The 26,281-nt window shown below is 43.4% G+C and overlaps 1 protein-coding gene across 1 annotated transcript in view; it reads right to left on the bottom strand.

The window, feature by feature from the left end:
* Positions 1–26,281, bottom strand: part of fbxl7 (F-box and leucine-rich repeat protein 7) — a 90,913-nt gene that overhangs the window by 50,974 nt on the left and 13,658 nt on the right. The window contains exon 2 of the mRNA XM_046360569.1: positions 15,799–15,888. Within this exon, the coding sequence (XP_046216525.1) occupies positions 15,799–15,888 (90 nt within the window). The remainder of the gene's footprint in view (positions 1–15,798; positions 15,889–26,281) is intronic.

Raw genomic sequence — 26,281 nt, 5'->3', positions numbered from 1 at the left:
GGAGGGGGGAGAGAGAAGGCAAGGTGGGAGAGAGAAGGCAAGGTGGGAGAGAGAAGGCAAGGTGGGAGAGAGAAGGCAAGGTGGGAGAGAGAAGGCAAGGTGGGAGAGAGAAGGCAAGGTGGGAGAAAGAAGGCAAGGTGGGAGAAAGAAGGCAGGGTGGGAGAGAGAAGGCAGGGTGGGAGAGAGAAGGCAGGGTGGGAGAGAGAAGGCAGGGTGGGAGAGGGAGAGGGAAGGCAGGGTGGGAGAGGGAAGGCAGGGTGGGAGAGGGAAGGCAGGGTGGGAGAGGGAAGGCAGGGTGGGAGAGGGAAGGCAGGGTGGGAGAGGGAAGGCAGGGTGGGAGAGAGAAGGCAGGGTGGGAGAGGGAAGGCAAGGTGGGAGAGAGAAGCGAGGGTGGGAGAGAGAAGGGAGGGTGGGAGAGAGAAGGGAGGGTGGGAGAGAGAAGGGAGGGTGGGAGAGAGAAGGGAGGGTGGGAGAGAGAAGTCAAGGTGGGAGAGCGAAGGCAAGGTGGGAGAGAGAAGGCAAGGTGGGAGAGAGAAGGCAAGGTGGGAGAGAGAAAGCACTGGTTGGTGTTCTGCGTGGTACTCCCTGCTAGAATCTGCAGGAGAAATCTGATCTACGTTGGAGGTGGACCAAGTGCATAGCCTGGGCTGGACCCAGCGCATAATCTGGGCTGGACCCAGCGCATATTCTGGGCTGGACCCAGCGCATAGTCGGAGGTGAACCACAGTTCACCGAGAGACACACACGCCACCATATACGCTACCGCCACCCACCCATCTCAGAGGAGAATGCAGCCACACAGGCTCCTCCATCTACACCCCAAGGCCTGGCTCAAACTTAAATAAGCAAGGCCTGTAACACACACTGTGTTTCTCAGCACTCGAAGATTCTCTGTGATTTACAGGAAATGCCTGCATTTTAACATTTACGCATTTATCCGGAGCGACTTACCGTTTAATTAAGATCACTAGGTGGGACAACTAGGTGGGACAACCATATCTCTGTCATAGTACATTTTTCCTCAACAAAGCAGCTGTGTTCTTTCGGGTTATTCAAAAAAAGAAAAAAAAAAAAAATGGTTCATATCAAAATGGTTATTCACCTTAAGTCCATACATCTCTACGGTTATTCACCTGAAGTCCATACATCTCTATGGTTATTCACCTGAAGTCCATACATCTCTACGGTTATTCACCTGAAGTCCATACATCTCTACGGTTATTCACCTGAAGTCCATACATCTCTACGGTTATTCACCTGAAGTCCATACATCTCTATGGTTATTCACCTCTACGTTATTCACCTGAAGTCCATACATCTCTATGGTTATTCACCTGAAGTTACATCTCTACGGTTATTCACCTGAAGTCCATACATCTCTACGGTTATTCACCTGAAGTCCATACATCTCTATGGTTATTCACCTGTGTCAGGGTTTTCCCGTGGTGAAGTAGAGGAGGACCAAAACGCAGCGTGGTTATATTGACTCATGTTTAATAAAAACGGATAAACATGAACACTACAAAACAATAAACGTGGAAAACCAAAAACAGCCCAATCTGGTGCAAAACACAGAGACAGGAACAATCACCCACAAAACCCAACACAAAACAGGCTACCTAAATATGGTTCCCAATCAGAGACAATGACTAACACCTGCCTCTGATTGAGAACCATATCAGGCCAAACATAGAAATAGACAAACCAGACACACAACATAGAATGCCCACCCAGCTCACGTCCTGACCAACACTAAAACAAGGAAAACACATACGAACGATGGACAGAACGTGACAACCTGAAGTTCATATATCTCTGTGGTTATTCACCTGAAGCCCATATATCTCTGTGGTTATTCACCTGAAGCACTTGAAGTCCATATATCTCTACAGTTATTCACCTGAAGCCCCTGAAGTAACAACAGAGGAAGAGACTGTATACATACTGTATAAATGCTGAATACAACAGGTGTAGTAGACCTTACAGTGAAATTCTGAATACAACAGGTGTAGGTAGACCTTACAGTGAAATGCTGAATACAACAGGTGTAGTAGACCTTACAGTGAAATGCTTATTTACAATCCCTTAACCAACAATGCAGTTTTAAGAAAATAACCCCCCAAAAAGCAAGATATAAAAGTAGCAAATCATTAAAGAGCAGCAGTAAAATAACAATAGAGGCTATATACAGGGGGTACCGGTACAGAGTCGATGTGGAGGATATATACAGGGTATTACAGTACAGAGTCAATGTGGAGGCTATATACAGGGGGTACCAGTACAGAGTCAATGTGGAGGCTAAATACAGGGGGTACCGGTACAGAGTCAATGTGGAGGATATATACAGGGGGTACCAGTACAGAGTCAATGTGGAGGTTATATACAGGGGGTACCAGTACAGAGTCAATGTGGAGGCTATATACAGGGGGTACCGGTACAGAGTCAATGTGGAGGATATATACAGGGTATTACGGTACAGAGTCAATGTGGAGGTTATATACAGGAGGTACCGGTACAGAGTCAATGTGGAGGCTATATACAGGGGGTACCGGTACAGAGTCAATGTGGAGGATATATATCGGTTGTTCCGGTACAGAGTCAATGTGGAGGCTATATACAGGGGGTACCGGTACAGAGTCAATGTGGAGGCTATATACAGGGGGTACTGGTACAGAGTCAATGTGGAGGCTATATACAGGGGGTACCGGTACAGAGTCAATGTGGAGGCTATATACAGGGGGTTCCGGTACAGAGTCAATGTGGATGTTATATACAGGGGGTACTGGTTCACAGTCAATGTGGAGGATATATACAGGGGGTACTGGTCCAGAGTCAATGTGGAGGCTATATACAGGGAGTACTGGTACAGAGTCAATGTGGAGGTTATATACAGGGTGTTACGGTACAGAGTCCATGTGGAGGCTATATACAGGGGTACCGGTACAGAGTCAATGTGGAGGCTATATACAGGGGTACCGGTACAGAGTCAATGTGGAGGCTATATACAGGGGGTACCGGTACAGAGTCAATTTGGAGGCTATATACAGGGGGTTCCGGTACAGAGTCAATGTGGAGGCTATATACAGGGGGTTCCGGTACAGAGTCAATGTGGAGGCTATATACAGGGGGTTCCGGTACAGAGTCAATGTGGATGTTATATACAGGGGGTACTGGTACAGAGTCAATGTGGAGGCTATATACAGGGGGTACCAGTACAGAGTCAATGTGGAGGCTATATACAGGGGGTACCGGTACAGAGTCAATGTGGAGGCTATATACAGGGGGTACCAGTACAGAGTCAATGTGGAGGATATATACAGGGGGTACTGGTACAGAGTCAATGTGGAGGTTATATACAGGAGGTACTGGTACAGAGTCAATGTGGAGGCTATATACAGGAGGTACTGGTACAGAGTCAATGTGGAGGCTATATACAGGGGGTACCGGTACAGAGTCAATGTGGAGGCTATATACAGCGGGTACTGGTACAGAGTCAATGTGGAGGCTATATACAGGGGGGGGTACTAGTACAGAGTCAATGTGCGGGGGCACTGGTTAGTCAAGGTAATTGAGGTAGTATGTACATGTAGGTAGAGTTATAAAGGGAATATGCATAGATAATAACAGGGAGTAGCAGCTGTGTAGAAGGGGGTGGGGCTATGCAAATATAGTCTGGGTAGCCTTTTGATTAGATGTTCAGGAGTGTTATGGCTTGTGGGTAGAAGTTGTTTAGAAGCCTCTTGGACCTAGACTTGGTGCTCCAGTACCGCTTGCCGTGAGGTAGCAGAGAGAACAGTCTGTGACTATGGTGGCTGGAGTCCTTGACAATTTTTAAGGCCTTCCTCTGACACCGCCTAGTATAGAGGTCCTGGTTGGCAGGAAGCTTGGCTCCGGTGATGTACTGGGCCATTCGCAATACCCTCTGTAGTGCCTTGCGGTCGTAGGCCGAGCAGTTGCCATACCAGGCAGTGATGCAACCCGTCAGGATGCTCTCGATGGTGCAGCTGTAAAACCTTTTGAGGATCTGAGGACCCATGCCAAATCTTTTCAGTCTCCTGCCCTCTTCACGACTGTCTAGGTGTGCTTGGACCATGTTAGTTTGCTGGTGATGTGGACACCAAGGAACTTGAAGCTCTCACCCTGCTCCACTACAGCCCCGTAGATGAGAATGGGGGCGTGCTCGGTCCTCCTTTTTCCTGTAGTCCACAATCATCTCCTTTGTCTTGATCACATTGAAATTATGTATTTTGGGGTAAATCTTTTTGTTGTTGCTGTTATAATCTTTATCTCATATTTTTTTTAATTTTCTTAGTCCAAAGTGCAAGCGCTTAGGAAATCTGTCCCTTGGTGTCTCTCAGTGTTGAGACCGAACTAACACCTGCTGACAATCCTCAAGGCCTATGAACAGAGTTTGCACACAATTGACACGCTTAGTAAACTCTCAGATCCTAAATACTACCATTTGTGGCTGCCATAGTAACTGAGCGCTCATCCCCACAAGCCTCAGGAGTTCTGTTGAAAACCATCATATGAATTGTATCCCAAATGGCACCCTACCTTTTTCTTACCTAGGGAATAGGGTGCCATAGGGCTACGGGCGAAAGTAGTGCACTATATATAGGGAATAGAGTGCCATAGGGCTCAGGTCAGAAGTAGTGCACTATATATAGGGAATAGGGTGCTATAGGGCTACGGGCGAAAGTAGTGCACTTTGATAGGGAATAGGGTGCCATAACGCTCAGGTCAGAAGTAGTGCACTTTGTAGGGAATAGGGTGCCATAGGGCTCAGGTCAGAAGTAGTGCACTTTGTAGGTAATAGGGTGCCATAGGGCTCAGGTCAGAAGTAGTGCACTATGTAGGGAATAGGGTGCCATAGGGCTATGGGCGAAAGTAGTGCACTATATAGGAAATAGGGTGTCATTTGGGATACAACCATGACGTGTGAGGTATCAATCAATCAATCAATCAAATGTATTTATAAAGCCCTTCAGCTGATGTCACAAAGGTATGCAGCTATAGCTGTATACGACTACCGCCCTCCAGGACACCTAGCACTCACAAGGACATCAACCGTCATCATGAAGTGCTTTGAGAGACTAGTCAAGGACCATATCACCTCCACCCTACCTGACACCCTAGACCCACTCCAATTTGCTTACCGCCCAAATAGGTCCACAGACGATGCAATCTCAACCACACTGCACACTGCCCTAACCCACCTGGACAAGAGGAATACCTATGTGAGAATGCTGTTCATCGACTACAGCTCGGCATTCAACACCATAGTACCCTCCCTCCTGTAGAATGTGTTTCTTGGACAGACCATAGACATGAAGCAATGAGTGGGGACATTACAGGTTGAAGGTTTGTTTGTTTGTTTGTCTTTTTCCATGTGGCCTGCAGAGGTTGGTTGGCTGGTGTTAAATCAGGTTTACGCTTGGCCTTGCGACCTACGAAGTCGATTTATAAAGCATTCCTGTGCGATAGTACATTTACATTGTGCGGGCAAATTTCATCTGTACATTTTACGCCTTATAACCCATAAATGGAGAAGCTACGCTTCTTTAGGTCCGTTGTTTTTACGAGGGTCATTTTCACACAGATTGAGATAGAGGTTTAGGATTGTAGTAATACCATAGAGCTTATGTTCTTGTTGCTCTATTTTCCATCCATTTTGTTTACAGTACAACTTATGTTATAAAGCCTTCATAATGCTATCATAATAGTGACTTAAGTGATGTTATAATCAGTAATGACAACTGACATCAAGCTTACGGTAACCATCTTTACACACCCAATGACATTGACCATTACCTAGGTATGCTGCAGTACAGAACCCTTGACTTTTTCCACATTTTCTTATGTTACAGGGGCAGGGAAGTGACAGGGGGGACAAACATCTCTGCAGCACACCACCAGGCCTTTATGGTAGAGTGGCCAGACGGAAGTAAAAGGCACATGACAGCCAGCTTGGAGTTTGCCAAAAGGCACCAAAAGGACTATCTGGTCTGATGAAACCAAGATTGAACTCTTTGCCAAGCTTCAAGTCTGGGCGAAACCTGGCACCATCTCTACTGTGAAGCATGGTGGTGGCAGCATCATGCCGTTGGGATGTTTTTCAGCGGCAGGGACTTGGAGACTAGTCAACGACTCTAAGCACACAGTCAAGACAACACAGTAGTGGCTTCGGGACAAGTCTCTGGTTGTCCTTGAGTGACCCAGCCAGAGCCCGGACTTGAACCCGATCAAACTGAAAACTGCATCCCTAACTACAACATTTTCAGAAAAGATAGAACGGCCAAAGGGGGCGATGTTGCAATCTACTGCAGAGATAGCCTGCAGAGTTCTGTCCTACTATCCAGGTCTGTACCCAAACAATTTGAACTTCTACTTTTAAAAATCCACCTCTCTAAAAACAAGTCTCTCACCGTTGCCGCCTGCTATAGACCACCCTCTGCCCCCAGCTGTGCTCTGGACACCATATGTGAACTGATTGCCCCCCATCTATCTTCGGAGCTCGTGCTGCTAGGCGACTTAAATTGGAACATGCTTAACAACCCAGCCATCCTACAATCTAAGCTTGATACCCTCGATCTCACACAAATTATTAATGTACCTACCAGGTACCTCCCCAAAGCCATAAACACGGGCACCCTCACAGATATCATCCTAACCAACTTGCCCTCTAAATACACCTCTGCTGTTTTCAACCAAGATCTTAGCGATCACAGGCTCATTGCCTGCATCCGTAATGGGTCAGTGGTCAAATGACCTCCACTCATCACTGTCAAATGCTCCCTGAAACACTTCAGCGAGCAGGCCTTTCTAATTGGCCTGGCCGGGGTATTCTGGAAGGATATTGACCTCATCCCGTCAGAAGAGAATGCCTGGTTATTTAAAAAAAATGCCTTCTCTGATGGAGTTCAGTGTGTCAAATCAGAGGGCCTGTTGTCCGGGCCTCTGGCTGTCTCTATGGGGGTGCCTCAGGGTTCAATTCTTGGACCGACTCTCTTCTCTGTATACATCAATGATGTCGCTCTTGCTGCTGGTAAGTGTCTGATCCACCTCTACGCAGACGACACCATTCTGTACACTTCTGGCCCTTCTTTGGACACTGTGTTAACAACCCTCCAGACGAGCTTCAATGCCATACAACTCTCCTTCCGTGGCCTCCAATTGCTCTTAAATGCAAGTAAAACTAAATGCATGCTCTTCAACCGATCGCTGCCTGCACCTGCCCACCCGTCCAACATCACTACTCTGTACGGTTCTGACTTAGAATATGTGGACAACATACAAATACCTAGGTGTCTGGTTAGACTGTAAACTCTCCTTCCAGACTCACATCAAACATCTCCAATCCAAAATTAAATCTAGAATTGGCTTCCTATTTCGCAACAAAGCATCCTTCACTCATGCTGCCAAACATACCCTTGTAAAACTGACCATCCTACCGATCCTCGACTTCAGCGATGTCATTTACAAAATAACCTCCAATACCCTACTCAATAAATTGGAAGCAGTCTATCACAGTGCAATCCATTTTGTCACCAAAGCCCCATATACTACCCACCACTGCAACCTGTAAGCTCTCGTTGGCTGGCCCTCGCTTCATACTCATCGCCAAATCCACTGGCTCCAGGTCATCTACAAGAACCTGCTAGGTAAAGTCCCCCCTTATCTCAGCTCGCTGGTCACCATAGCAGCACCCACCTGTAGCACGCGCTCCAGCAGGTATATCTCTCTGGTCACCCTCAAAACCAATTCTTCCTTTGGCCGCCTCTCCTTCCAGTTCTCTGCTGCCAATGACTGGAACGAACTACAAAAATCTCTGAAACTGGGAACACTTATCTCCCTCACAAGCTTTAAGCACCAGCTGTCAGAGCAGCTCACAGATGACTGAACCTGTACATAGCCCATCTATAATTTAGCCCAAACAACTACCTCTTTCCCTACTGTATTTATTTTATTTATTTATTTTGCTCCTTTGCACTCCATTATTTCCATCTCTACTTTGCACATTCTTCCACTGTAAATCTACCATTCCAGTGTTTTACTTGCTATATTGTATTTACTTTGCCACCATGGCCTTTTTTTGCCTTTACCTCCCTTATCTCACCTCATTTGCTCACATTGTATATAGACTTGTTTCTACTGTATTATTGACTGTATGTTTGTTTTATTCCATGTGTAACTCTGTGTCGAAATGCTTTGCTTTATCTTAGCAAGGTCGCAATTGTAAATGAGAACTTGTTCTCAACTTGCTTACTTGGTTAAATAAAGGTGAAATACATATTTATTTATTTTAATCTCTGGAGAAACCTGACAAAAGCTGTGCAGCGATGCTCCCCATCCAACCAGACAGAGCTTGAGAGGATCTGCAGAGATTAATGGGAGACACTCCCCTAATACAGGTGTGCCAAGCTTGTAGCGTCATACCCAAGAAGACTGGAGGCTGTAATCGCTGTCAAAGGTGATTCAACAAAGTACTGAGTAAAGGGTCTGAATACTTACGTAAATGTAATATTTCTGTTTTTTATTTGTAGTAAATTTGCTAAAATGTATAAAAACCTATTTTTGCTTTGTCATTATGGGGTACTGTGTATAGATTGATGAGGGGGGAAGAAAATGTCATCCGTTTTAGAATAAGGCTGTAACGTAACAAAATCTGGAGTCTGAATAATTTCCGACTGCACTGTACCTGCAGGTTTTACATTCTACATTTGGCAAATGCATTTTCTGCTATCTGTTGTACGTTGACTGTTCCGCAAAATCAACCACACAGTCCCCCCCCCCAAAAAAACACACAGTTCCCCCAAAAATCACACAGTTCCCCCTAAAAAAACACAGTTCCCCCAAAAAAACACAGTTCCCCCAAAAATCACACAGTTCCCCCTAAAAAACACAGTTCCCCCCAAAAACACACAGTTCCCCCCCAAAAAACACACAGTTCCCCCAAAAATCACACAGTTCCCCCTAAAAAACACAGTTCCCCCCAAAAAAAACACACAGTTCCCCCAAAAATCACACAGTTCCCCCTAAAAAACACAGTTCCCCCCAAAAACACACAGTTCCCCCCAAAAAAACACACAGTTCCCCCAAAAATCACATAGTTCCCCCTAAAAAAAAACAGTTCCCCCCAAAAAAACACACAGTTCCCCCAAAAATCACACAGTTCCCCCTAAAAAACACAGTTCCCCCCAAAAAACACACAGTTCCCCCAAAATCACACAGTTCCCCCTAAAAAAACACAGTTCCCCCCCAAAAAAAACACAGTTCCCCCCAAAAAACCACACAGTTCCCCCCAAAAAAACACACAGTTCCCCTAAAAATCACACAGTTCCCCCTAAAAAACACAGTTCCCCCAAAAATCACACAGTTCCCTCTAAAAACACACAGTTCCCCCCAAAAACACACACAGTTCCCCCAAAAATCACACAGTTCCCCCTAAAAACACACAGTTCCCCCCAAAAAACCACACAGTTCCCCCCAAAAAACACACAGTTCCCCCAAAAATCACACAGTTCCCCCTAAAAAAACACAGTTCCCCCAAAAATCACACAGTTCCCCCAAAATCACATAGTTCCCCCCCAAAAAACGGTGGTAAAAAACGGTAAAGGAAATATCCCACTATTACAGCACAACTGCCAATGAGCCTAGTCCATTGTGTTACGTTACTGCTAATGACCTTAAATGAGCCTAGTCCATTGTGTTACGTTACTGCTAATGACCTTAAATGAGCCTAGTCCATTGTGTTACGTTACTGCTAATGACCTTAAATGAGCCTAGTCCATTGTGTTACGTTACTGCTAATGACCTTAAATGAGCCTAGTCCATTGTGTTACGTTACTCCGAATGACCTTAAATGAGCCCAGTCCATTGTGTTACGTTACTCCGAATGACCTTAAATGAGCCCAGTCCATTGTGTTACGTTACTGCTAATGACCTTAAATGAGCCTAGTCCATTGTGTTACGTTACTGCTAATGACCTTAAATGAGCCTAGTCCATTGTGTTACCTTACTGCTAATGACCTTAAATGAGCCTAGTCCATTGTGTTACGTTACTGCTAATGACCTTAAATGAGCCTAGTCCATTGTGTTACGTTACTCCGAATGACTTTAAATGAGCCTAGTCCATTGTGTTACGTTACTGCTAATGACCTTAAATGAGCCTAGTCCATTGTGTTACATTACTCCGAATGACCTTAAATGAGCCTAGTCCATTGTGTTACGTTACTGCTAATGACCTTAAATGAGCCTAGTCCATTGTGTTACATTACTCCGAATGACCTTAAATGAGCCTAGTCCATTGTGTTACGTTACTCCGAATGACCTTAAATGAGCCTAGTCCATTGTGTTACGTTACTCCGAATGACCTTAAATGAGCCTAGTCCATTGTGTTACGTTACTCCGAATGACCTTAAATGAGCCTAGTCCATTGTGTTACGTTACTCCATTGAATGACCTTAAATGAGCCTAGTCCATTGTGTTACGTTACTCCGAATGACCTTAAATGAGCCTAGTCCATTGTGTTACGTTACTCCGAATGACCTTAAATGAGCCTAGTCCATTGTGTTACGTTACTCCGAATGACCTTAAATGAGCCTAGTCCATTGTGTTACGTTACTCCGAATGACCTTAAATGAGCCCAGTCCATTGTGTTACGTTACTCCGAATGACCTTAAATGAGCCTAGTCCATTGTGTTACGTTACTCCGAATGACCTTAAATGAGCCTAGTCCATTGTGTTACGTTACTCCGAATGACCTTAAATGAGCCTAGTCCATTGTGTTACGTTACTCCGAATGACCTTAAATGAGCCTAGTCCATTGTGTTACGTTACTCCGAATGACCTTAAATGAGCCTAGTCCATTGTGTTACGTTACTCGAATGACCTTAAATGAGCCTAGTCCATTGTGTTACGTTACTCCGAATGACCTTAAATGAGCCTAGTCCATTGTGTTACGTTACTCCGAATGACCTTAAATGAGCCTAGTCCATTGTGTTACGTTAAATGAGCTCCATTGAATGACCTGACCTAAATGAGCCCAGTCCATTGTGTTACGTTACTCCGAATGACCTTAAATGAGCCTAGTCCATTGTGTTACGTTACTCCGAATGACCTTAAATGAGCCTAGTCCATTGTGTTAACGTTACTCCGAATGACCTTAAATGAGCCTAGTCCATTGTGTTACGTTACTCCATTGAATGACCTTAAATGAGCCTAGTCCATTGTGTTACGTTACTCCGAATGACCTTAAATGAGCCTAGTCCATTGTGTTACGTTACTCCGAATGACCTTAAATGAGCCTAGTCCATTGTGTCACGTTAAATGAGCCTCCATTGTGTTAATGACCTTAAATGAGCCTAGTCCATTGTGTCACGTTACTCCGAATGACCTTAAATGAGCCTAGTCCATTGTGTCACGTTACTCCGAATGACCTTAAATGAGCCTAGTCCATTGTGTTACGTTACTCCGAATGACCTTAAATGAGCCTAGTCCATTGTGTTACGTTACTCCGAATGACCTTAAATGAGCCTAGTCCATTGTGTTACGTTACTCCTAATGACCTTAAATGAGCCTAGTCCATTGTGTTACGTTACTCCGAATGACCTTAAATGAGCCTAGTCCATTGTGTTACGTTACTGCTAATGACCTTAAATGAGCCCAGTCCATTGTGTTACGTTACTCCGAATGACCTTAAATGAGCCTAGTCCATTGTGTCAATGACCTTAAATGAGCCTACTGCTAATGACCTTAAATGAGCCTAGTCCATTGTGTTACGTTACTCCGAATGACCTTAAATGAGCCTAGTCCATTGTGTCACGTTACTGCTAATGACCTTAAATGAGCCTAGTCCAATTTGTTGCGTTACTCCGAATGACCTTAAATGAGCCTAGTCCATTGTGTCACGTTACTGCTAATGACCTTAAATGAGCCCAGTCCAATTTGTTGCGTTACTCCGAATGGCTTTAAATGCCACGTGGCCAATATTAGCGGAGTTCAAGAGGCACATAAGATATTTGAGGGAAATTGGCTCTATTTCTGACTCCTTCTTATACTGAACAAGTATGTGAGGAATGTGAATGAAATCATAGCAGTGAACTGGAACACAGACTCAAGTGCAGAGAGAAGTTGTGCCAAGTGTACAAATCTGATGTGAGGTCACAATATTTAAACACACATAAAATAAGAAAACTGGACTGACCACTGAGCTGGTCTGGGTGTGAGCATACAGGCATGGTCAAGTTGCGGTCAACCTCTCTTTTGTTTTTTTACTACGACCCATTTCCTGGAACAAGCTACCGGTTGACTGTTCAATACACATGTTCAATACACATGTTCCTCGAGTTGACACAGTTCCATCATCACAATTGTCACGCCATAGAGAGGCTTTTATTCTCTATTTTGGTTAGGCCAGGGTGTGACTAGGGGGGGCATTCTATGTTCATTTTCTATGTTTTGTATTTCTTTGGTTGTTTGGCCGGGTGTGGTTCTCAATCAGAGGCAGCTGTCTATCGTTGTCTCTGATTGAGAACCATACTTAGGCAGCCTTTTTTCCCACCTGAGTGTTGGTGGGTAGTTGCTTTCTGTTTTTTGTGTTTCGCAGCAGACAGAACTGTTTTCTCTTGGTTGTTTTGTCATTCAGTGTTCTGTTCTATTAAATAATGATGAACACCCTGCACCTTGGTCCTCACCTTCTTCCACCAACAGCCGTTACACATACTCTCTCTCTGTGGTTACAGTAGGCTAACGTATGTCAATGGTTTTAGGAACAGCAGTAACATCACGCAGGATTTAGGCTACATACTGCCTAGTGGGTCCTCACTGCCTAGTGGGTCCTCACCTTCTTCCACCAACAGCCAGTACAACAATAACATTGTTGATTTCGACGTTTGAATAGTTTATATTTCTATGTCACTATCCCTAAGGATCATAATGCGACTTAAATACAGTTTCCAGGATGGATAAAGGTAAACACAGATTACAAGATATAGATACAGATATAAAGTACCTAATTAGAAAGTTCCTCCTTGCTATAGAACAACACACGCACACGATCCCAATGGTCTATTTTATGTGCTTATTACGGCTTATTCACGCACGCGCACACACACACACACACACACACACACACACACACACACACACACACACACACACACACACACACACACACACACACACACACACACACACACACCATGCTTGACTGCCGTGATGGCGATAAGCACAATATCGTTTGCGAACTGCTGTGCGAATTACCGTCCTTACAGGGGAGTGTATGCCACCCTCGTCAATCTGCCGCAATAGGCAGCCGCCTCATCCTGCCTACTGGGCAGGCCGGGCCTTGGAAGCAAGTCTCTGGAGCCACTGAGCGGAAGGAGTGTGTATGAGTCCTGCTGTAGGACTCATTGGGCCAGCACTAGCAGGTCAAATCAATGACTAAAATGAATGAGTCACTCAGAAAAAACTAATCATGACTAAAAAGAATCGTTCAAAAAGAACGAATCGTTTGCGAACTGCACATCACTAACACACACGCACACACGCGCACACACACACACACACACACACACACACACACACACACACACACACACACACACACACACACACACACACACACACACACACACACACACACACACACACACACACACACACACACACACACACACACACACACACACTCCTTTGAGGTTTATCACAAGGGCAACGGTGAAAGGAGAGGCCCCACTAGGAACAATGTTATCTCACAGAGTGCTCTAACCAGGCCACACACTGCCATTTCAAAAGAGCCCATCACAGTTTTTTTCTGGATCAAAACGAGGCGTAGGTGATGGGGCATGGCCATGGGCACCAATTTTTTTTTGCTGTTTTAAAGCTAATTTCCTGCAATTCTACACATTTCTGCCATGCCTTATGCTATCTGAGTGACTCCAACATTATAACAAAATCAATGGGGGCCCCATGCCATGACAAAAATACTCCTAAATGCATAATTTTGGGGAATTTGAGATTCTCCCTGACTGTCCAGCTTTTATTTTGGTGATTGTTAGTTCTCAAATGTGATCTTATTGAAAAATATATATGTCTATTATATTTTCTGCATACTTTAGATCTTGTTTTACACACACACTGCCATTTCAATAGAACTCATCAATGTTATCTCACAGAGAGCTCTAACCAGGTCACACATAGCCAATGTTGCAATTGCTGCCATTCCTCAAATGTTCCATCTTAGCTCGTGGAGATGGATGATAGTTTATCTGCTGATTTACTCCTGGCAGAGCGCTATTAGCTACAGCCACTTTAATCTCGTGAAGGAACCAAATCTCGCTAGCCACTCCATTTGATCCTGGGGCGAAAGTGTTCGAATGGAAACTGGTTAGAAAATGTTTTATGACCTCATTTAAGCCAGTTTTTTTTTCACGTTGGGAATCCATTCCTGATAGCTACAGTTGTAAGTAGCTTACAAGCCTGCAACAGTCGCCATTTTGTGGCTGAATTGGAGCCACAGGCCAAGACCACAGTCACCACGGGTCAGTGCTGAGGGTGCCTTCTCTAGAATACAGGCCGTTTTGGCCTTACTACACCATTGTTATTTTAGAGAGGAGAGGACAGCCCTCCCTGCTATTATTTTGGCGGCTGGAAGTTCAGTGTGTGTGTGTGTGTGTGTGTGTGTGTGTGTGTGTGTGTGTGTGTGTGTGTGTGTGTGTGTGTGTGTGTGTGTGTGTGTGTGTGTGTGTGTGTGTGTGTGTGTGTGTGTGTGTGTGTGTGTGTGTGTGTGTGGGCTGAAGCAGAATAGACAGGCAGACAGGCAGACAGACAGGCAGACAGGCAGACAGGCACACAGGCATACAGGCAGACAGGCAGACGCCTCTTCTAATCTTGGGAAACAGTTCTCATCTCTCCTCCCTTCCACAGACACACGCTGGTACACACACACTCTACACACTCTCTCTTTCCAAAGCAGCACCACAGAGTTGGAGTCAGTATTCTCCCTCCGCAGGGCCAGACTCTACTGTTAACAACAGAGTTGGAGTCAGTATTCTCCCTCCGCAGGGCCAGACTCTACTGTTAACAACAGAGTTGGAGTCAGTATTCTCCCTCCGCAGGGCCAGACTCTACTGTTAACAACTGAGTTGGAGTCAGTATTCTCCCTCCGCAGGGCCAGACTCTACTGTTAACAACAGAGTTGGAGTCAGTATTCTCCCTCCGCAGGGCCAGACTCTACTGTTAACAACAGAGTTGGAGTCAGTATTCTCCCTCCACAGGGCCAGACTCTACTGTTAACAACAGAGTTGGAGTCAGTATTCTCTCTCCGCAGGGCCAGACTCTACTGTTAACAACAGAGTTGGAGTCAGTATTCTCCCTCCGCAGGGCCAGACTCTACTGTTAACAACAGAGTTGGAGTCAGTATTCTCCCTCCGCAGGGCCAGACTCTACTGTTAACAACAGAGTTGGAGTCAGTATTCTCCCTCCGCAGGGCCAGACTCTACTGTTAACAACAGAGTTGGAGTCAGTATTCTCCCTCTGCAGGGCCAGAATTTACTGTTAACAACTGAGTTGGAGTCAGTATTCTCCCTCCGCAGGGCCAGAATTTACTGTTAACAAACCAGAAAAAGAGAACAGCTCACAACAGCAGTGATGGCAGTTTGTTTTCCAACAAAGTATCTCTCTCCAAAAAAAAACTTGGTTTTGTCCAAAAATAGTCAACAGTGCAGGAAAAAGAGAGGGAGAAAGAAGACAACATGTAAACAGATTTGGCCTAACGAGGTCCAGATGCCCTACCTTCGCTGGTCGCTGCATTCTTGGGAGCTTTGGTTGACGTCTGATCCGTACTTGAACTCAGGTCGGAGGAAATACTGGAGCTGCCTTTACCTAGAGGAACACAGGACCAAATCAGGACGGGATGTATCACAGTGGAACACACCACGAAAAAGCCAACGAGACAGGCAAACAATCCCACGAAAATCAACAGCGGACGGGAGAACCAAGTAGTCTTTTCAGCAGTTTTAAACCAAAAAGTCACTAACATCCTATTTGATTCCAGGTTGACCCCTTTCCAGAGGGTTATATCTGGAATCAAAAAGGGCTTTCTACTATGGGAACAGCCTAAGAACTCTTTCCAGAGGGTTATATCTGGAATCAAAAAGGGCTTTCTACTATGGGAACAGCCTAAGAACTCTTTCCAGAGGGTTATATCTGGAATCAAAAAGGGCTTTCTACTATGGGAACAGCCTAAGAACTCTTTCCAGAGGGTTATATCTGGAATCAAAAAGGGCTTTCTACTATGGGAACAGCCTAAGAACTCTTTCCAGAGGGTTATATCTGGAATCAAAAAGGGCTTTCTACTATGGGAACAGCCTAAGAACCCTAACAGTGTAGACTGGACCCAGATCTGTTTTTAGGCAACTGATATATTATTTTGAATACCGTTTAAGTCTGAACGAGTGACAACTTGAAAATAGATGGTTGTACCTTGACATTAACATATTCCAAATCAAGTATAACGGGGCATTCAGTATAACAAGGCACAATGTGTCAAATCATGTGGTATTACTTTAACACCCATACATAAGCATTGTAGTGGACAGTTCAGGTACAGTTGTAACATTAAAGAATAAACTCTTTGTTGTTTCCATCTGAGATGACAGGTTGGGATCCACTGCAGGGCTAGTCCCCCTGTGGGCTCTGGTTGAAAGATGACAGGTTGGGATCCACTGCAGGGCTAGTCCCCCTGTGGGCTCTGGTTGAAAGATGACAGGTTGGCATCCACTGCAGGGCTAGTCCCCCTGTGGGCTCTGGTTGAAAGATGACAGGTTGGGATCCACTGCAGGGCTAGTCCCCTTGTGGGCTCTGGTTCAAAGATGACAGGTCATGGGATCCACTGCAGGGCTAGTCCCCCTGTGGGCTCTGGTTCAAAGATGACAGGTCATGGGATCCACTGCAGGGCTAGTCCCCCTTGTGGGCTCTGGTTCAAAGATGACAGGTTGGTATCCACTACAGGGCTAGTCCCCCTTGTGGGCTCTGGTTCAAAGATGACAGGTTGGTATCCACTACAGGGCTAGCCCCCTGTGGGCTCTGGTTCAAAGATGACAGGTTAGTATCCACTACAGGGCTAGTCCCCCTGTGGGCTCTGGTTGAAAGATGACAGGTTGGGATCCACTGCAGGGCTAGTCCCCTTGTGGGCTCTGGTTCAAAGATGACAGGTCATGGGATCCACTGCAGGGCTAGTCCCCCTGTGGGCTCTGGTTCAAAGATGACACGTTGGTATCCACTACAGGGCTAGTCCCCCTTGTGGGCTCTGGTTCAAAGATGACAGGTTGGTATCCACTACAGGGCTAGCCCCCTGTGGGCTCTGGTTGAAAGATGACAGGTTGGGATCCACTGCAGGGCTAGTCCCCTTGTGGGCTCTGGTTCAAAGATGACAGGTCATGGGATCCACTGCAGGGCTAGTCCCCCTGTGGGCTCTGGTTCAAAGATGACAGGTCGTGGGATCCACTGCAGGGCTAGTCCCCCTTGTGGGCTCTGGTTCAAAGATGACAGGTCATGGGATCCACTACAGGGCTAGTCCCCCTTGTGGGCTCTGGTTCAAAGATGACAGGTTGGTATCCACTACAGGGCTAGCCCCCTGTGGGCTCTGGTTCAAAGATGACAGGTTAGTATCCACTACAGGGCTAGTCCCCCTGTGGGCTCTGGTTGAAAGATGACAGGTTGGGATCCACTGCAGGGCTAGTCCCCTTGTGGGCTCTGGTTCAAAGATGACAGGTCATGGGATCCACTGCAGGGCTAGTCCCCCTGTGGGCTCTGGTTCAAAGATGACACGTTGGTATCCACTACAGGGCTAGTCCCCCTTGTGGGCTCTGGTTCAAAGATGACAGGTTGGTATCCACTACAGGGCTAGCCCCCTGTGGGCTCTGGTTCAAAGATGACAGGTTAGTATCCACTACAGGGCTAGTCCCCTTGTGGGCTCTGGTTCAAAGATGACACGTTGGTATCCACTACAGGGCTAGTCATCTTGTGGGCTCTGGTTCAAAGATGACAGGTTGGTATCCACAACAGGGCTAGTCCCCCTTGTGGGCTCTGGTTCAAAGATGACAGGTCATGGGATCCACTACAGGGCTAGTCCCCCTGTGGGCTCTGGTTCAAAGATGACAGGTCATGGGATCCACTACAGGGCTAGTCCCCCTGTGGGCTCTGGTTCAATGATGACAGGTTGGTATCCACTACAGGGCTAGTCCCCATGTGGGCTCTGGTTCAAAGCACGGTGCCATTTGAAACACACTACAGGACCTAAGGTCAGTTATGCAGCATGTTTATAATCCCATTCACAACACAAACAAAACAGTCCTCGCTACATTTCACCATAAAAGGTGAGAGCCTTGCACCTCTAACATGATAAAACTATCCATTACAGTGCCTCTATAATGGCTATAAGGCCTCTTCTACATTACATTGCCTCTATAATGGCTATAAGGCCTCTTCTACATTACATTGCTTCTATAATGGCTATAAGGCCCCTTCTACATTACATTGCTTCTATAATGGCTATAACATTACATTGCCTCTATAATGGCTTTAAGGCCCCTTCTACATTACATTGCTTCTATAATGGCTATTAGGCCTCTTCTACATTACATTGCTTCTATAATGGCTACAAGGCCTGTTCTACATTACAGTGCTTCTATAATGGCTATAAGGCCTCTTCTACATTACAGTGCTTCTATAATGGCTATAAGGCCTCTTCTACATTACAGTGCTTCTATAATGGCTAGGCCTGTTCTACATTACAGTGCTTCTATAATGGCTATAAGGCCTCTTCTACATTACAGTGCTTCTATAATGGCTACAAGGCATGTTCTACATTACAGTGCTTCTATAATGGCTATAAGGCCTCTTCTACATTACAGTGCTTCTATAATGGCTATAAGGCCTCTTCTACATTACAGTGCTTCTATAATGGCTATAAGGCCTCTTCAATTACAGTGCTTCTATAATGGCTATAAGGCCCCTTCTACATTACATTGCTTCTATAATGGCTATAAGGCCACATTACATTACAGTGCTTCTATAATGGCTATAAGGCCCCTTCTACATTGCAGTGCTTCTATAATGGCTATAAGGCCCCTTCTACATTGCAGTGCTTCTATAATGGCTATAAGGCCCTTCTACATTAGATTGCTTCTATAATGGCAATAAGGCCCCTTCCATTACATTACATTGCTTCTATAATGGCTATAAGGCCCCTTCTACATTACATTGCTTCTATAATGGCTATAATATATATATGCCATTTAGCAGACGCTTTTATCCAAAGCGACTTACAGTCATGTGTGCATACATTCTACGTATGGGTGGTCCCGGGGATCGAACCCACTACCCTGGCGTTACAAGCGCCATGCTCTACCAACTGAGCTACAGAAGGCTATAAGGCCTCTTCTACATTACAGTGCTTCTATAGTGGCTATAAGGCCCCTTCTACATTACATTGCTTCTATAATGGCTATAAGGCCTCTTCTACATTACATTACAGTGCTTCTATAATGGCTATGAGGCCTCTTCTACATTACATTGCTTCTATAATGGCTAAGGCCCCTTCTACATTACATTGCTTCTATAATGGCTATAAGGCCCCTTCTACATTACATTGCTTCTATAATGGCTAAGGCCCCTTCTACATTACATTGCTTCTATAATGGCTATAAGTCCCCTTCTACATTACATTGCTTCTATAATGGCTAAGGCCCCTTTTACATTATATTACATTGCTTCTATAATGGCTATAATGCCCCTTCTACATTACATTGCCTCTTTAATGTCTATAAGGCCCTTCTACATTACATTGCTTCTATAATGGCTATAAGGCCCCTTCTACATTACATTGCTTCTATAATGGCTATAATGCCCCTTCTACATTACATTGCCTCTTTAATGGCTATAAGGCCCTTCTACATTACATTGCTTCTATAATGGCTATACGGCCTCTTCTACATTACATTGCTTCTATAATGGCTATAAGGCCTCTTCTACATTGCAGTGCTTCTATAATGGCTATAAGGCCCCTTCTACATTACATTGCTTCTATAATGGCTATAAGGCCCCTTCTACATTAGATTGCTTCTATAATGGCTATAAGGCCTCTTCTACATTACATTGCTTCTATAATGGCTATAAGGCCCCTTCTACATTGCAGTGCTTCTATAATGGCTATAAGGCCCCTTCTACATTGCAGTGCTTCTATAATGGCTATAAGGCCTCTTCTTTATTGCATTGCTTCTATAATGGCTATAAGGCCCCTTCTACATTACATTGCTTCTATAATGGCTATAAGGCCCCTTCTACATTACATTATATTGCTTCTATAATGGCTACAAGGCCCCTTCTACATTACATTGCTTCTATAATGGCTATAATGCCTCTTCTACATTACATTGCCTCTATAATGGCTATAAGGCCCCTTCTACATTACATTGCTTCTATAATGGCTATAAGGCCCCTTCTACATTACATTGCTTCTATAATGGCTATAAGGCCTGTTCTACATTACATTGCTTCTATAATGGCTATAAGGCCCCTTCTACATTACATTATATTGCTTCTATAATGGCTACAAGGCCCCTTCTACATTACATTGCTTCTATAATGGCTATAATGCCTCTTCTACATTACATTGCCTCTATAATGGCTATAAGGCCCCTTCTACATTACATTGCTTCTATAATGGCTATAAGGCCCCTTCTACATTACATTGCTTCTATAATGGCTATAAGGCCTGTTCTACATTACATTGCTTCTATAATGGCTATAAGGTCTGTTCTACATTACAGTGCTTCTATAATGGCTATAAGGCCTCTTCTACATTACATTGCTTCTATAATGGCTACAAGGCCTCTTCTACATTACATTGATTCTATAATTGCTATAACATTACATTGCTTCTATAATGGCTATAAGGCCTGTTCTACATTACATTGCTTCTATAATGGCTATAAGGTCTGTTCTACATTACAGTGCTTCTATAATGGCTATAAGGCCTCTTCTACATTACATTGCTTCTATAATGGCTACAAGGCCTCTTCTACATTACATTGATTCTATAATTGCTATAACATTACATTGCTTCTATAATGGCTATAAGGCCCCTTCTACATTACATTACATTGCTTCTATAATGGCTATAAGGCCCCTTCTACATTACATTGCTTCTATAATGGCTATAAGGCCTGTTCTACATTACATTGCTTCTATAATGGCTATAAGGTCTGTTCTACATTACAGTGCTTCTATAATGGCTATAAGGCCTCTTCTACATTACATTGCTTCTATAATGGCTACAAGATCTCTTCTACATTACATTGATTCTATAATTGCTATAACATTACATTGCTTCTATAATGGCTATAAGGCCCTTCTACATTACATTACATTGCTTATATAATGGCTATAAGGCCGTTTCTACATTACATTACAGTGCTTCTATAATGGCTATAAGGCCCCTTCTACATTACATTACATTGCTTCTATAATGGCTATAAGGCCCCTTCTACATTACATTGCTTCTATAATGGCAATAAGGCCCCTTCTACATTGCATTGCTTCTATAATGGCTATAAGGCCGCTTCTATAATGGCTATAAGGCCGCTTCTACATTACATTACATTGATTCTATAATGGCTATAAGGTCGCTTCTACATTACATTACATTGCTTCTATAATGGCTACAAGGCCCCTTCTACATTACATTGCTTCTATAATGGCTATAATGCCCCTTCTACATTACATTGCCTCTATAATGGCTATAAGGCCCCTTCTACATTACATTGCTTCTATAATGGCTATAAGGCCCCTTCTACATTACATTGCTTCCATAATGGCAATAAGGGCTGTTCTACATTACATTGCTTCTATAATGGCTATAAGGACCCTTCTACATTACATTACATTGATTCTATAATTGCTATAACATTACATTGCTTCTATAATGGCTATTAGGCCCCTTCTACATTACATTGCTTCTATAATGGCTATAAGGCCCCTTCTAAATTACATTGTTTCTATAATGGCTATAAGGCCCCTTCTACATTACATTACATTGCTTCTATAATGGCTATAAGGCCCCTTCTACATTACATTGCTTCTATAATGGCTATAAGGCCCCTTCTACATTACATTACATTGCCTCTATAATGGCTATAAGGCCCCTTCTACATTACAGTGCTTCTATAATGGCTATAAGGCCCCTTCTACATTACATTACAGTGCTTCTATAATGGCTATAAGGCACCTTCTACATTACATTACATTGCTTCTATAATGGCTATAAGGCCTCTTCTACATTACATTACAGTGCTTCTATAATGGCTATAAGGCCTCTTCTACATTACATTACATTGCTTCTATAATGGCTATAAGGCCCTTTCTACATTACATTGCTTCTATAATGGCAATAAGGCCCCTTCTACATTGCATTGCTTCTATAATGGCTATAAGGCCGCTTCTACATTACATTACATTGATTCTATAATGGCTATAAGGCCGCTTCTACATTACATTACATTGCTTCTATAATGGCTACAAGGCCCCTTCTACATTACATTGCTTCTATAATGGCTATAATGCCCCTTCTACATTACATTACATTGCTTCTATAATGGCTACAAGGCCCCTTCTTTACATTGCTTCTATAATGGCTATAAGGCCTCTTCTACATTACATTACAGTGCTTCTATAATGGCTATAAGGCCCCTTCTACATTACATTGCTTCTATAATGACTATAAGGCCCCTTCTACATTACATTGCTTCTATAATGGCTATAAGGCCCCTTCTACATTACATTGCTTCTATAATGGCTATAAGGCCCCTTCTACATTACATTACATTGCTTCTATAATGGCTACAAGGCCCCTTTTACATTACATTGCTTCTATAATGGCTATAATGCCTCTTCTACATTACATTGACTCTATAATGGCTATAAGGCCCATTCTACATTACATTGCTTCTATAATGGCTATAAGTCCTGTTCTACATTACATTGCTTCTATAATGGCTATAAGGTCTGTTCTACATTACAGTGCTTCTATAATGGCTATAAGGCCCCTTCTACATTAAAGTGCTTCTATAATGGCTATAAGGCCTCTTCTACATTACAGTGCTTCTATAATGGCTAAGGCCCCTTCTACATTACATTGCTTCTATAATGGCTACAAGGCCCCTTCTACATTACATTACAGTGCTTCTATAATGGCTACAAGGCCCCTTCTACATTACATTGCTTCTATAATGGCTATAAGGCCCCTTCTACATTACATTGCTTCTATAATGGCTATAAGCCCCCTTCTACATTACATTGCTTCTATAATGGCTATAAGGTCTCTTCTACATTACAGTGCTTCTATAATGGCTATAAGGCCTCTTCCACATTACAGTGCTTCTATAATGGCTATAAGGCCCCTTCTACATTACATTACATTGCTTCTATAATGGCTATAAGGCCCCTTCTACATTGCAGTGCTTCTATAATGGCTATAAGGCCCCTTCTACATTAGATTGCTTCTATAATGGCTATAAGGCCTCTTCTTTATTGCATTGCTTCTATAATGGCTATAAGGCCCCTTCTACATTACATTGCTTCTATAATGGCTATAAGGCCTCTTCTACATTACATTACAGTGCTTCTATAATGGCTATAAGGCCTCTTCTACATTACATTGCTTCTATAATGGCTATAAGGCCCCTTCTACATTGCAGTGCTTCTATAATGGCTATAAGGCCCCTTCTACATTAGATTGCTTCTATAATGGCTATAAGGCCCCTTCTACATTACATTGCTTCTATAATGGCTAAGGCCCCTTCTACATTACATTACATTGCTTCTATAATGGCTATAATTCCCCTTTTACATTACATTGCCTCTTTAATGCCTAACAGCCCTTCTACATTACAGTGCTTCTATAATGGCTATAAGGCCCCTTCTACATTACATTCTATAATGGCTACAAGGCCCCTTCTATTACATTGCTTCTATAATGGCTACAAGGCCCCTTCTACATTACATTGCTTCTATAATGGCTATAAGGCCTCTTCTACATTACATTACATTGCTTTTATAATGGCTACAAGGCCCCTTCTACATTACATTGCTTCTATAATGGCTATAAGGCCTCTTCTACATTACATTACAGTGCTTCTACAATGGCTATAAGGCCCCTTCTACATTACATTGCTTCTATAATGGCTATAAGGCCTGTTCTACATTACAGTGCTTCTATAATGGCTATAAGGCCCCTTCTACATTACAGTGCTTCTATAATGGCTACAAGGCCCCTTCTACATTACATTGCTTCTATAATGGCTATAAGGCCCCTTCTACATTACATTACAGTGCTTCTATAATGGCTATAAGGCCCCTTCTACATTACATTGCTTCTATAATGGCTATAAGGCCTCTTCTACATTACATTACAGTGCTTCTATAATGGCTATAAGGCCCCTTCTACATTACATTGCTTCTATAATGGCTATAAGGCCCCTTCTACATTACATTGCTTCTATAATGGCTATAAGCCCCCTTCTACATTACATTGCTTCTATAATGGCTATAAGGTCTCTTCTACATTACAGTGCTTCTATAATGGCTATAAGGCCTCTTCCACATTACAGTGCTTCTATAATGGCTATAAGGCCCCTTCTACATTACATTACATTGCTTCTATAATGGCTATAAGGCCCCTTCTACATTGCAGTGCTTCTATAATGGCTATAAGGCCCCTTCTACATTACATTGCTTCTATAATGGCTATAAGGCCTCTTCTACATTACATTACAGTGCTTCTATAATGGCTATAAGGCCTCTTCTACATTACATTGCTTCTATAATGGCTATAAGGCCCCTTCTACATTGCAGTGCTTCTATAATGGCTATAAGGCCCCTTCTACATTAGATTGCTTCTATAATGGCTATAAGGCCCCTTCTACATTACATTGCTTCTATAATGGCTAAGGCCCCTTCTACATTACATTACATTGCTTCTATAATGGCTATAATACCCCTTCTACATTACATTGCCTCTTTAATGCCTAACAGCCCTTCTACATTACATTGCTTCTATAATGGCTATAAGGTCTGTTCTACATTACAGTGCTTCTATAATGGCTATAAGGCCCCTTCTACATTAAAGTGCTTCTATAATGGCTATAAGACCTCTTCTACATTACAGTGCTTCTATAATGGCTAAGGCCCCTTCTACATTACATTGCTTCTATAATGGCTATAAGCCCCCTTCTACATTACATTGCTTCTATAATGGCTATAAGGTCTCTTCTACATTACAGTGCTTCTATAATGGCTATAAGGCCTCTTCTACATTACATTACAGTGCTTCTATAATGGCTATACGGCCTCTTCTACATTACATTGCTTCTATAATGGCTACAAGGCCTCTTCTACATTACATTGATTCTATAATTGCTATAACATTACATTGCTTCTATAATGGCTATAAGGCCCCTTCTACATTACATTACATTGCTTCTATAATGGCTATAAGGCCCCTTCTACATTACATTACAGTGCTTCTATAATGGCTATAAGGCCCTTCTACATTACATTACATTGCTTCTATAATGGCTATAAGGCCCCTTCTACATTACATTGCTTCTATAATGGCAATAAGGCCCCTTCTACATTACATTGCTTCTATAATGGCTATAAGGCCCCTTCTACATTGCATTGCTTCTATAATGGCTATAAGGCCTCTTCTACATTACATTGCTTCTATAATGGCTATAAGGCCCCTTCTACATTACATTGCATTCTATAATGGCTATAAGGCCCCTTCTACATTACATCACAGTGCTTCTATAATGGCTATAAGGCCCCTTCTACATTACATTACATTGCTTCTATAATGGCTATAAGGCCCTTCTACATTACATTACATTGCTTCTATAATGGCTATAAGGCCCCTTCTTTACATTGCTTCTATAATGGCCCTACATACATTACATTGCTTCTATAATGGCTATAAGGCCCTTCTACATTACATTACAGTGCTTCTATAATGGCTATAAGGCCCCTTCTACATTACATTGCTTCTATAATGGCTATAAGGCCTGTTCTACATTACATGCTTCTATAATGGCTATAAGGCCCCTTCTACATTACAGTGCTTCTATAATGGCTATAAGGCCCCTTCTACATTACAGTGCTTCTATAATGGCTATAAGGCCCCTTCTACATTACATTGCTTCTATAATGGCTATAAGGC

This window comes from Oncorhynchus gorbuscha, linkage group LG08 (genome assembly GCF_021184085.1).
Source record: "Oncorhynchus gorbuscha isolate QuinsamMale2020 ecotype Even-year linkage group LG08, OgorEven_v1.0, whole genome shotgun sequence".
NCBI classification, from domain to species: Eukaryota; Metazoa; Chordata; class Actinopteri; order Salmoniformes; family Salmonidae; genus Oncorhynchus; species Oncorhynchus gorbuscha.
The sequence above is the reverse complement of the archived record's forward strand: the minus strand, read 5'-3'. Positions and strand labels throughout refer to the sequence as shown.